Source organism: Glycine soja, chromosome 18, assembly GCF_004193775.1.
Source record: "Glycine soja cultivar W05 chromosome 18, ASM419377v2, whole genome shotgun sequence".
Classification (NCBI taxonomy): Eukaryota; Viridiplantae; Streptophyta; class Magnoliopsida; order Fabales; family Fabaceae; genus Glycine; species Glycine soja.
The window spans coordinates 47,609,095-47,621,724 of record NC_041019.1 but is presented as its reverse complement, the minus strand read 5'-3'; the positions used below and the strand labels follow the sequence as shown (position 1 = coordinate 47,621,724).

At 30.2% G+C, this 12,630-nt stretch overlaps 2 protein-coding genes across 4 annotated transcripts; both read left to right on the top strand.

Annotated features, from left to right (window-relative positions):
- The first annotated feature begins 1,107 nt into the window (after positions 1-1,107).
- On the top strand, positions 1,108-4,535 carry LOC114395571 (E3 ubiquitin-protein ligase AIRP2-like). 2 transcript variants are annotated; one of them, XM_028357386.1, is made up of 5 exons: positions 1,108-1,495; positions 2,549-2,693; positions 3,015-3,081; positions 3,217-3,451; positions 4,147-4,535. In XM_028357386.1, exons 1-5 carry the CDS (start codon positions 1,380-1,382, stop codon positions 4,364-4,366), a joined length of 783 nt encoding a protein of 260 aa, XP_028213187.1. In that variant the 5' UTR covers positions 1,108-1,379; the 3' UTR covers positions 4,367-4,535. The 2 variants fall into 2 exon arrangements, with proteins under 2 accessions (XP_028213187.1, XP_028213188.1); XM_028357387.1 differs by lacking the exon at positions 4,147-4,535 and adding an exon at positions 3,811-4,041.
- Positions 4,536-6,278: 1,743 nt separating this feature from the next.
- LOC114395220 (mitochondrial inner membrane protease subunit 2-like) lies at positions 6,279-10,055 on the top strand. Of its 2 annotated transcripts, none has more exons than XM_028356942.1 (5): positions 6,279-6,492; positions 7,674-7,900; positions 7,985-8,057; positions 8,461-8,626; positions 9,493-10,055. In XM_028356942.1, exons 2-5 carry the CDS (start codon positions 7,735-7,737, stop codon positions 9,595-9,597), a joined length of 510 nt encoding a protein of 169 aa, XP_028212743.1. In that variant the 5' UTR covers positions 6,279-6,492; positions 7,674-7,734; the 3' UTR covers positions 9,598-10,055. The 2 variants fall into 2 exon arrangements, with proteins under 2 accessions (XP_028212743.1, XP_028212742.1); XM_028356941.1 differs by having other exon boundaries at positions 6,280-6,492; positions 7,699-7,900.
- Positions 10,056-12,630: the final 2,575 nt, after the last annotated feature.

Here is a 12,630-nt window from a genome sequence, read left to right as displayed (position 1 = left end):
TTCAAATTCTTCCAATCCAATTTCTCAACGTGATATTTTTTAAAGAAAAATTAATGTTTTTTAAAATATTTAAAAATAATATAAATAAAGAAAATTAATAAAATTAGAGAATATTATGATATAATTTTTTAGCTAGTACTTAAATAAATTACAAGTTTTTAAGGTAATTGAATTCGTTATGAATTTTTTTGAAGTTTAATTTTTGTTTGGTTAACGGTTTTGTTTTCTTATGTACATTAATTTAAAAATGAGAAAATTAATTAGTAATCTTAAAATAAATTAAAAAAATAGAAAATAATTTAAATAAATGATCAATGCATGTGACCCTTGAAACATCAAATTTTTTTAAAATCATTTCCCATTTTTTTAAATTTATTTTAAGATTACTAATTTATTTTTTTATTTTTAATTAATATACATAATGAAACAAAATCACTAACAAAACAAAAATTGAACTTCAAAAAATTCATAACATGTTCAACTACCCGACAATTTATTTAAATACCTACATTGTAATTACAAAATTATATTATAATATTCTTTAATTTTATTAATTTTTTATTTATATTATTTTTAAATTTTTTTAAAAAATTAATTCTTCATAAAAAAAATCACATTGAGAATTCGTGTTGAAGAGACCTAAATTCTCAATGGGATTTTGAAAAAAAAAAAACACATTGTAAATTCGGATCCTCCAACCATAAAGTTGTATGTTTTTTTTTTAAATAATGGGAAAAATTATATGTTTGAGTATATAATTTTTTTATGTATGTTTAAAAAAAATCAACAAAAATGATAGTGTTGTTTGGGCAATATTTCAAACATATTCATGACCCTGGGAAGTGGATTTTCTCATGGGAATTTTTACTTGGATCCTCTAATGTGAAAATCTTTACCATTAAAATCTTTTTTTATATAATATTTAAATTTTCTCTTTTTTAATTTTAATTAAAGATTAGAATTTCACACGAGAGAAATGTCACGTAAGAGAATTCAAATCCACGACGATGACGTGAGATACATCTACTACTTTATGGTCATGTACAGTATACAACTACAGTGTACAAAACTACAAATACAAAAGAAACGAGTTACGTGTAGCTCAAGCGAAAACCCAGCAAATTAAACTGCCTAACACTTTTTTCACTTTCCCCATTCTCTCTCTCCATCTAAAACTGCTCACTTTTTTTTTTTTTTTTTTCTGGTTAGTTTGGTACGAGGAAGGGGTAAAACGAGGTACTTGTTGTTGGGTTTTACATAGTATTAATTTCCTATAGTTCTAGGACTAGGAAGAAAAAGGGTGTCACGGGATTTGTTTGTGGGTTTATTATTGTTATTATTATCATGTAACTAGTTTTTTGTTGTGAGTTTGTTTGTGAATGGGGTTTGGCCTGAAAAGGAGGAAGAAGAGAGGAGAAGGAGAAGGAAAGATGCGCAAGTCTTTCAAGGATTCACTCAAAGCTCTTGAAGCTGACATCCAGTTTGCCAACACACTGTAAATTAATATAATTTCTTCCTTTTTTTTTTCTTTCCATTCTCAACCCAAACAACGTTTTCTTTTGGGTTATGATTGTGTTGTATTACCATTTACGTTACTTTGTTTGCTACCCTTTTCCCAAATATATGCCTTTTTGGAGAAAAGATGCTAAATTGGAGGTCCTTTTGGATGCTAAACTTGTGGGTTGTATAACTTATAATGGCTGCAATCTTGTATGGAGCTATTTAGATTTAAACTCTATTTTTTTTTATTATAGTTTATGGTTCTGTTCATCCTTGCATCTTACAATGTCATGGTTTTGTTCTTCTTTTTATAATAATTTCCTCCTATGCTTAAGGTGGTGTAAATTAAAGAGTAAAGACCAGTGAATTGTGCGCTTGAGGTGGAGAAGACAAAATAGGAAATTATGTTTTTTTCTTTTTTATTGAGCCTCTTTTTAAAATAAAGTTTTCATTTTGAAGGTTATTGGGCAATGGGCAGTTCAATTCTTTTGGTGTTTTCCTGTAGGGTGGCAGGGATGCCTGACTTTGTGGCAATGTCCCCTCCTCTTTTTGTAAAGAGTAGCGCAATCATGTTAACTAAACTGTTCCTTTTTAAATTTTATTTTTGTATGATGATGGTGCTTTTTGTGCCTAGCTGAAATACCCTTCAAATTTTTCACTTTATATTAGCAAATAAAATTTTCAATTTTTGAATTGGGCCGTTTAAAAGCATAGCAAATTACTGGGCTACAAGACAATGAGACATGCTTGAATTTGCCTGTATCACTCCTAGCTTCCAATTTTATTTGCATTTTAATGCTGTGAGATGATCCAACCTTCAAATTTTTTTGTTTGAACACTTATTGTAGTGTAGACTTCTACTACTAGCACAACAAAATGAGATAAAGAATCTTTTATGTGCCCACTTTAAATGCTTATCTACATAACTGTCCATTTTCTTCATTGTTTCGTTCGATATTGAAATTTTCTCAACCAAAAATTCAAAGAAAAAAAAATCATTATCGAAGGTTTTAAACCTATTCTTTGTGCTAAATATGGTTTGAATCAGAGCTTCTGAGTATCCAAGTGCTGGTGCTTGCTTCCAAATGAGATTGTCCTACAGCCCAGCTGCTCAATTCTTCCTTTTTCTGGTTAAGTGGACTGACTGTCACCTTGCTGGAGCTTTAGGATTGCTCAGAATTCTTATATACAAGGTGTATTCCCTGCTTCTTCACTATGTGCTTGTTAATACATACCCTTTTAAAACATAATTTTCATTACATAGAAAAGATGCAAAGTGTAACCAGTGTTACTGTTTTGTTGTCTTGCCAATGGATAATACATAGAAAAGATAGGCTATGCACTGATAGTGTAAAGTAGTTTTACACTGTTGCTTAATCACAAATCACCTCATATGATAAGCTCATTGACTTTTACAATAACTATCTTAAAAGTGGATTGGTTGATAGTGTAAAAGTTTTTATACTGACAACCGCATAATCATTAAACTCTAATATATATATGGATTGTTACAGGCATATGAAGATGGGAAGACAACCATATCCATTTATGAAAGAAAAGCCAGTCTGAAGGAATTCTATGGTAAGCGAATAGTCATGTTGAAATGATGCCATGATGCATTCATATGATAAGCTTTATTATCTTTACCTGACTTCTTTTGGAAAAGAGCTTCACAATCCAAATGTGATTACTTTTACACTCTGACTATAATAACAGGTGTGGTGTTTCCCTCTTTATTGCAACTTCACAGAGGAATCACTGATGTTGATGACCGGAAACAAAAACATCTATGTGCTACTAAGTATAAGCATAAAGATTTGACAAGCAAAGGAAAGCTTCCTGAGATTGACATGGAGAGAGAAGAAGAGTGTGGTATTTGCTTGGAGATGAATAGCATGGTTGTATTGCCCAACTGCAATCATTCAATGTGTATGAAATGCTATGAAGACTGGTGAGTGAATTGAGACAACATTTTAGTACAGAATAATTTTAATGATTAAGGGTATGTTTGTTTTACATAGATTACACTTTCCGCGGCATGTTAAACATGAATCCTTGTCTCACATTAGATTCACGCTCAACAAATTTAACAGCAATACAAACACAGGCTCTAAATGGGAATTAGGCTAGTAAAAACAAATGAATGTAACATATTAATTTATAAAAATTCATAATGTAATGATTATGACTGATGCCAAAGTACTCGAGTGAAATGCTCTAGGCCTTGATGAATAGAAGCAAACCTATTGTATTTATCAAGGCCTAGAATAGAACTGAATATTTGAAAAAAAATCTGCCACTTGTCTGCAGGGTTGATGTGGGTCATACTCATTGCAATCCGACGAGTTGGCAAATTATTGTGGTTCTATCTAAAGCTAACATGAAATCTGGAAGCCTTGTCTAATGTGTCTCATTTTGTTACAATACTTGTCAGTGGTATGTTCCAGATCATATAGCATTCTGTAGTCAAATAATTGCATTCATCCATCACGTCACTAATTTTTTCTTGTGTAAAATGTGCATAATTTCTGGCAAAGGCCAAACTTTGTATCAGCTAGTAAATTTGTTACTACTATATCTGTTGTTTTTGTTTGATGGCTTGTTTTTCATTTCTAACAAGGATTCTTGGTTTTTCTATTGGTTTAGGCATGCAAGATCTCAGTCTTGTCCTTTCTGTCGAGACAGTCTCAAAAGAGTGAACTCTGATGACCTTTGGATCTGCATTAGCAGCAGTGAGATTAATGACTTGGCTTCGATCAACAAGGAGAATTTGAAAAGACTATTTATGTACATAGAAAGTTTGCCTCTCACTGCCAGACCCCATATTCAGCATGTCATATCATCACCACCAGTGATTGCCAATTAGTAGAAGATCATTCAAACTTATAAAATTTCTTCTTTTTTTTTTATGATTCTCAGTTTGTGCAGCAATTTATCCATTTGTAAATACATGTTACCTTGTGATCACAGTCCATATTATTGATTTTTTTTCCCAAACATGCATAAAAAATTAATTAAATACCAAAACATATATATCCCCTTATTTATCAAAACATACATGTTTACTATTTATAGTGTAAATTTGAGTTGGAGGATTCGAATTTAGGTCATCTCAATGTGATTTTTTTTAAAAAAAATACTTTTTAATAGATTTAAAAATAATATAATGTTTCTTAAATAAATAAAATTTACTTTGATAATTCAGGTTGAAGGATTTGAATTTTCAATAGGTTTTTATAAAAATTTTGAAAAAAAATACAGTGTAAATTCAGGTCCTTCCAATCTGAATTTACACGGTAGATAATAAATATGTGTTTTGGTAAATAACAAGAGATATGTATGTTTTGGTATTTAATTAATTTTTTATGTATGTTTGGAAAAAAAATTCTATTATTCTCGTTTTCATTGGAATTAATTGAAGGTCCAAACAGTGTTCCTTGTTCATGGCTGATACACTTGTGTTGCTTTGCATTTTTGGTTTTGATTTATGCACGGTGTTAGGAATATAAGTATATAACGAAGAGATTGATCTATGATAACAACTCAAGCAACAAAAAGAAAGAAAGAAACTCTAGAAAAATGTTAAACCAACAACATGGAAATTGATAAAGGACAGATGAGGTGTTAAAGACGTTAGAGATACACAGCATGCACGTCAGCTTTAATTCCTTATTCATTTTCATAAATTTGTTACAACTGTTATAACCACATAAAGCAAAATAATACTCTTTCTTGAAATTTTTCTTGAAATAAAGGAAAATGACTCATTCTGTTTGCTATTTCTTTCTTGTGGTGGCTTTAACTTGCCTTAAGCAGAGTGGACTAGCGGAGTAAGTTGGGTTGATTTGCTAAAATCTTAAAAAACAAAAAAAGAAAGAAGAAGAAATATTTTCAAAAAATATCAATTTATTTCAATTTTCCAATCCATCTTAATACAATTTAAAAAAAGAAAAAGAGACGAAGTGAAATTCTAACCAAAGACTAAGTATAAGTAAGTCCATCCTACAATGCAAGTTTCAAAATAATAAGAACAATAATAATCTACAACTTATAAGTCGTTACAACCTATTTTTTACCATTCAAGTTTGTAGGTTAAACAGATCAACCTAAAAAGTTCATTGTCCAATATACTTTATCACGCCTAAATACATGACAAAATAAAATAAAATACATATGTATTTATTGTTTCAGATTTTTTTAGCATAAAAGTATAATTATGTAAAAGATTAATATGGAGATTTTAAAAAAAATTATAATTTATTATCTACAGGCATGTATTTCATCATAACTTTAATAATTAGCTTTTTAATCAATAATTATAATTCTATTTTTCTTGATTTCCTTATTTTAAAATTTCCAAATTTTAGTTTTTTTTTTACTGAGTTTCCTTCTTATAAATGCCCTTTTATTTAAAATTATTAAAAAAGAATTTTGATAATACACAAAAAAGTAGTTTATAGTTTAGAGCTTTTCTATAAAATAAGTTGTTTTTATATGGTTATAGTTGTAAAAACCAAATTTAATTTTAAAATATAGTTATAATTTCAACCTTTTTATATTGCATTCAAAGTAAATTTTTAAAATAATCATATTTTTTTGTAAATAAATAAATGAAAAAATAATCAAAGATTTTTTATTAGAAAAATGAAATAAATGAACTTCTAATTTCTAACTAATTTTTAAAGCAATTTTTTATAATTATAAATAAACAAAAAAAATTACAAAAAGTCCCTAAAAAATTAGTAGCTTTTTTTTAAATGTCTACAATCTACTTAAACGAATACTAAATTAGGAAAATTGCTTCAACTGGGGAGAGAAAAAAATCCTCTCTGGAGTCGAATTCTAAAGCTAATCTTGAAGACTTTGAAGAAGCTAACTCAAAATCTGGAATTAGGTCAGCGTTCTGCCGAAGAAGTTGATGACTGCGACGTGAAAGGGGATCAAGAAAACCTCTGAACTCTCACGTCACTGTTAACTCACAACACCATTCCAGTAATTAAATCTCCCTCTTCTATTCTTAGCGTACCCATATCTTGATATGTTCAAGTCTATCACTAATGTCGATGACAATTTGTTTTGTTCTTTGATACTTGCCCTTTTGTATATGCTCGCAAGGTGTTTGATCAAATGTCTAAGTCTATCTTGTTTGTTTTCTCGCGTGTACAAAGTATAAATGTAGCCACTTTCAACTGGAACCTTTCAATTTGGCATTTTCAGAATGCCCAGTTGATGAACATGCTCTATGTTCTTCCTACACTGCAAGGCCTCTATTTGGGTCCATTGGATCACATTTCACGGGGTTAGCAATCATACAAAATAGTTACATGTAGAAGCAATGAAATGTGCACCTCTAAGCTTTAGTACTCTGGAAATTTGTCAATTTGGTGGATTGGTTTGGCATTGAAAATATGTTGAACTGATAACTATTCTCTTCTGGAATAGTTGAACTTAGGTTTTCTTGTTGTTTGAGTAAATTGGTGTCTTTTTTTTTTTTGGATTGGAAAAGAACATAATAAAACGGGTATAAGACCCAAGTACAAGTACAAAAAAAGTTGCTAAAAGCAACCCAGCATAATCAACAAGCCATAGGTTAATATGTATTTATACGCCTTGAACACATAAATACACAGCATGGTCCAACTAGCTAAAACAGAAGAGCCTAGAATGTCCACATACGTCCAGTAACTACCCCTTCCCCTCATCAAAGTTTGTACAATTCAAAGCTACCACGCAGAAAATATCATGTAGTCGTGTGTCATTTGCCACAGAGCTTATTAACCATTTTGCCAACATACCCCCTTCATCTTACTGCATAGACCCAACCAATTTAATTTGAACCAAATCACCATCAGGATGACCATATATTTATTATGCCCATAACCCTTAATAAATCAGTGCTTGAATGCATGCTCCTATACCTTGTATCCACTGTATAAAGTAGTACTTAAAACCTTTCACTTTTGCAGTCATCCACGTCCAAGCCCTGAACATAACAGTATCAAGAATTATATCAGAATTTACCTCAGCATTCCTGAAAACAATTTCTTGTATGCTTGCTTGCATGGTTTTTGTGTGTAAAATTTCTTGTTAATGATTGATTCTTTTTTGGAATTTGAAATTGTGCTACAATATTTGCTGGTAGTTTGTAATTTTTTATTGTGTTTGACTTTCAGTTGCCCTTTTCCTATGGTTGTGCAGACAGTTGATGTTTGATATAGAAGTGCACCTAAACACATGGGGACAAGCAGTTTTCTATGGAACTGTACTAAAAAATTCATCACAGCCGGGATCGTCACTGTGACTGTGACTGATCATTTTGTGACAGTTATTCCAGTTCGAGGCGGATCTATGTCTCCCACATTTAATCCTAAAGCTGGTTCTCATATGGGAGATGTTTTTGGTATTTTTCTTGCTTAAGGGGTTCATAAGAAAAAAATACTTTAAAATTGTAGATTTTGTTGTTTGACCATTAATTATACTGCAGATGACTATGTTTTGGTTGAGAAATTTTGCCTTAGGAATTACAAGTTTTCACATGGCGATGTGGTGGTCTTTCGGTAATATTTTTGTCCATCCTTTACCAAGTATTGTACTCTTTACTTTAAGAATTAAATTTGCATTTATATGCCATATTTTCCTTTTTTATATGATGTCTGGAAGATAATTTAGCTGGTGGCTGTAGAGCCTGGTGAACTAGCATGTCTTTGGATTAATATTGCATCTCAGTAGAAGTTATTGGCAGTGGATGGTTCATTGTGTGAATATATACTATCTGGCTTATAAACATTAATGAACTCTTGTTATGTAACTTATATTCATTGGTTAGCTCTTGCTCACAATGATGCTAATTTACGATCTTGAACTATACTAATAGGATAATTTGTGTTTTATCAGAATTTATAATTGAGACCTAAATTGCTGTTTTTGGAAGTTGTAATTGCCATTTTGAAACTTCTGTAGCTCCCCTCTAAATCACAAGGAGACACACGTAAAGAGAATAGCTGCATTACCTGGTGAATGGTTTGGCACTCATCATAACAATGATGTGATTCAGATTCCATTAGGACATTGTTGGGTTGAAGGAGACAACACCGCTTCTAGCTTGGATTCAAATTCATTTGGACCAGTAAGTTGCCATTATCACCAAGTTTCTGGCATGCTTCTCTTATGATGTGAAAAATGAAGTAAGAAAAACAAGTCCCATGTCAAGGGATAATGCTTAAAATGAGAATTGGGTGGCCAACTTTCGACATGTTTACCATTTTAGTAGTCTGGTTGGTTGAGGATATAGAATTGAAGTTGGTTATGAGGACTTCTCCCCAATCATACTTTAGTATTATATTCTTAGAAAAAACTCAAGATTTCAGTCACAGATGGGCAAAAGATAAATCACGGTTCATAATAATTAACAGGCAAAACTTGACCAGTTAGGCTTCTATTGCTAGAAAAGGAATGAACATCTATCATCTATTGTGATTTTGTTGTCTTATTTCAAACCAATAGAGACTAGAAGTTTTCTGATTAATTCAGCATCATTAGGTTGCATTGCTTATTGTATTCAAGCAAAATGCCATTTGTTGTTGGTTCACCACCAGATCAACTTACTAATTTACATTCCGCTTGTTTCAACTTGCGTAGTAGCTGTGTCTTTTGATACATCTAGGCGGCTATTAATATATCAGTCAATTACTAAACAATTTTTTTAAAAAATTAATTTTCATGTGCAAAACTTTGGTCATTAACTGAGCCAAATGAAGTTGTGCAATTCTTGTAGCCTACCTCACTCAGTGGGATAAGGCTTTGTTGTTTTTATTGTTTTAATTTCCATGTGCAGCATCTACTCTATGCTAAGTTGTTAGGAATGCTACATTTGACAGAAAATATTTACTGATTTGTTGTTGTTGACTTTGTTTATGCTGTAATGTGGGTAATGGTCTAATGGCTAATGATTTTTCATTTAATTTTGGTGTAACCTGGTAAATATGTTTGCAGATTCCTTTGGCCCTAATTCGGGGAAGGGTTACCCATGTTGTGTGGCCTCCTCAAAGAATAGGAGCTGTCAAGAGTACTCCACCGCAACGATTATCTTCTTTTTAGTTGGATCCACTAGTGGAATAATGCTATATTGTTGGGCTTCCTCAAAGGATAGGTGCGAAAGAACTACATCAGAAGTGTTATCTTCTGATCTCTGACGTTGTTCCCTTACATGTTCCTTGATTTTTGTCAGTGGAAAGGATAGTTACTTACCTATTTGTTGATTGGGTTGCTAGTGTAAACCTTGAATCCCTCAAATGTTGGTTACATTCTAAGCAAGGTAACCTAAAGGTTACAAATGAGATGAATGATATCTTAAAGCAGAATAGGTGAAAAAACTTGCATAACAATGTTTAGAAGGATGCTGGTCCGAATGTGATACCAGCTTTCTCGAGTAGTTGTCCAGATGTCACGATGATGAGCAGCAATGGTGATTACTAGCATAGATATGAGAAATTAATAAGCTAAATTACTCATGTGGTACTTTATTTTAGGTTATAATTCAATCTCTTTTTGTAAAATGGTTCCTTAAGTAATGGTTTTTACAACACTTTTATCCTTTTTGAAATACTGATATTTTCATTTTTGGGACATAATATTAAATTCTTTCTTGACTGATTTAAAATGTGAAATTTTTCTCATTAAATTCACCTATATGAAAACTATGGAACACAATTAATGTTAAATAAACAAAAAGACAAACATGATGAAAATTGCTTGAAAAGTGAGTTTCACAATCAATTTTTTGGTTGATTTTGGGATATTTTCATTTTTTTAGTTGCTTGTTGGACATAGTTTTCATGCATTTCTCACCTTGTTAATGTCAATTTCTAATTCGAATATTATTTGTGTTTTATACTTTTCATGTGAGTTAATTTAATGTGACCGATGATGTGTTTGGTGGGAAATTTAGCATCCATAACTTAGCTAATGTTAAGAGTCCATAATAAGAGTTAATAATTAGTAGCTGACATTATGACAAGTAGCAGAAGATGTAAGGCCCGTATTGGTATTTAGAATCATGTAGCCGAAATATGTGGTCGATCAATAATTGTTGATTCGATTAAACTTGAGTCATGTTTGAAAATAAAACCTAACCTAATCCAAATTGATTTTGAGATGATGTGTTTGTGGGTAATTTAGAATCAATCACTTGTCTAATTTTGAAGAGTTATATAATGACAATTAATTAGTGGTGAGTAGCTCACAATAGGACAAGTAGTGAAAGATGTAAGAATTATATTGGTATCAAAGGTTTACACAAGCAGTTAAGACCAAAACAAGAGGTCAAATGTTAACTATAAATATGATTTGAGTTTTTTTTTTAGGAAAGGCCTAAGTAAAATTTGTTGTGTCGAAATATGTGGTCAACTAACAATCAGTTATTTGACTAGACTTGAGCTAAGTTAAAAAAAATAAAAAAATCTAACATAATCAAATCAGATTTACATTAAATCATATCTTTATGTTGAAGAGAGATTAACTTACACTAAAAATAACTCTTTCAGGTTATTCTTTATCTTCATCATTCATTTTCTTAGAATGTAATGGATAAAATTATTGATTTAATACAATCATTATATTTAAAAAAAATACATGATGAGGATATAATTACTCTTTGAGTAAGTTGATTCATCCTCATTATAATATTAACACAATCATTATTATTTTCTCCTCTTAAAATTAGTGTCTCTAAATTAATTTTTATGCAAATAATTATTTGTTTTTTTATTTATTATGTTCTCACGTAAATAAATTATTCATGACTTTTTCTACTTGAACAAAGTCTAATTTTCTTTTTTACATTGATATATATGACAATATATTAAAATATAAATTATATTTAATATATAACACATTTATTTGTGGGAGCAAGTAGAAATTGTTTTACTTAATTCACTTGGATGAACATTTTACTTAATATCACATTAATGTATAAAATTTTTATGATAAAATTATATTTTTAGGAAAATATAACATATTACATTACACAGAGTACAAAATCTAAATAAAAAACTTTAAACTGTTAACCTCATGCAATGTGTACGGATCAAAATCTAGTAACTGAATAATAAATAATATGAGAAAATCAATATAATTAGAATATTAGATCAATTTCCCCCCTTCACAACCGATTCAGCTTAATTTGCCAAGACGTCTGTCTAGCCAAATCCAAGTTTTAATAACTTTTCAAAACGGTCACAGGCAGGTCGTCTAGGAACTTACGGACTTGGTTGACCGAATTGAAGAAATATTTTTTTGTTAAAAAAATATTCTCGCAATAAAGAAAAAATGCTCAAATATATTCTATATTTTTAAATATGAGATATTTGTATTGAAGTGTAAAATAATCTTATATTATCAACCATAAAATACAGTGTGAATTATTTAAAAATAATTCAAAAGTCAATAAATTTATCATATATAATAGATTACGATTGGATAATCATTTTGTGTACTCTTTTCTCACTCACACGTTCTTTCGATAAACTTTCAAGAAAGTTATCAAATTTATCATTGTTCCAAGTCAAACATGCTTGATTGTAGGATTCGTGTGTGATGAAATACCAAAAAATAAATACATTTTGTTAGTGTAGATAATACCAATTAATTCATTTAAGTCATTTTCAATTATACAATTTCATACCTACAAAGTCTCATCCCTCTCATTTGGATGTAATTCACATGAGGTATTACATGTCCAACAACTTTAACTTTGGCTTGATTCATCTCCAAATCACTTCACTCAACTCTAATATATTTATAACATTTTTTATTGTTGACTTAGACAGCTTATATTTTCATCACTTCACTCAACTCTATTGAGTAATTTTTTTGAGATCTTGATGACCAACTTTAATATGACTTGACTTTTTCGGAATATTTGATACTCAAATTATTTTAGATATGGTGTTTAAAGTATTTGTTATAGTAAAAATAAATTATTTTTTATTACCTAATACTAAGTCATAATTACATGGCAATATATTCTAAATAAGTTTAAAATATAATTTTTTTATAATGAAAAAGATGGATGACACAGCATGTCAAAAGAATGAAAATAAAAATAAAAAGCAATTCCGAATAGCAATTAGC

What these genes read in the sequence shown, in the direction of transcription:
- LOC114395220 (XM_028356942.1), top strand. Translation starts at nt 7,735, where the DNA reads ATGGGGACAAGCAGTTTTCTATGGAACTGTACTAAAAAATTCATCACA. An exon ending in TCATATGGGAGATGTTTTTG is followed by an intron (nt 7,901 to 7,984) that starts GTATTTTTCTTG and finishes ATTATACTGCAG; the next exon opens with ATGACTATGTTTTGGTTGAG. An exon ending in ATTCAAATTCATTTGGACCA is followed by an intron (nt 8,627 to 9,492) that starts GTAAGTTGCCAT and finishes ATATGTTTGCAG; the next exon opens with ATTCCTTTGGCCCTAATTCG.
- LOC114395571 (XM_028357386.1), top strand. Translation starts at nt 1,380, where the DNA reads ATGGGGTTTGGCCTGAAAAGGAGGAAGAAGAGAGGAGAAGGAGAAGGA. An exon ending in ATCCAGTTTGCCAACACACT is followed by an intron (nt 1,496 to 2,548) that starts GTAAATTAATAT and finishes GGTTTGAATCAG; the next exon opens with AGCTTCTGAGTATCCAAGTG. An exon ending in TCAGAATTCTTATATACAAG is followed by an intron (nt 2,694 to 3,014) that starts GTGTATTCCCTG and finishes GGATTGTTACAG; the next exon opens with GCATATGAAGATGGGAAGAC.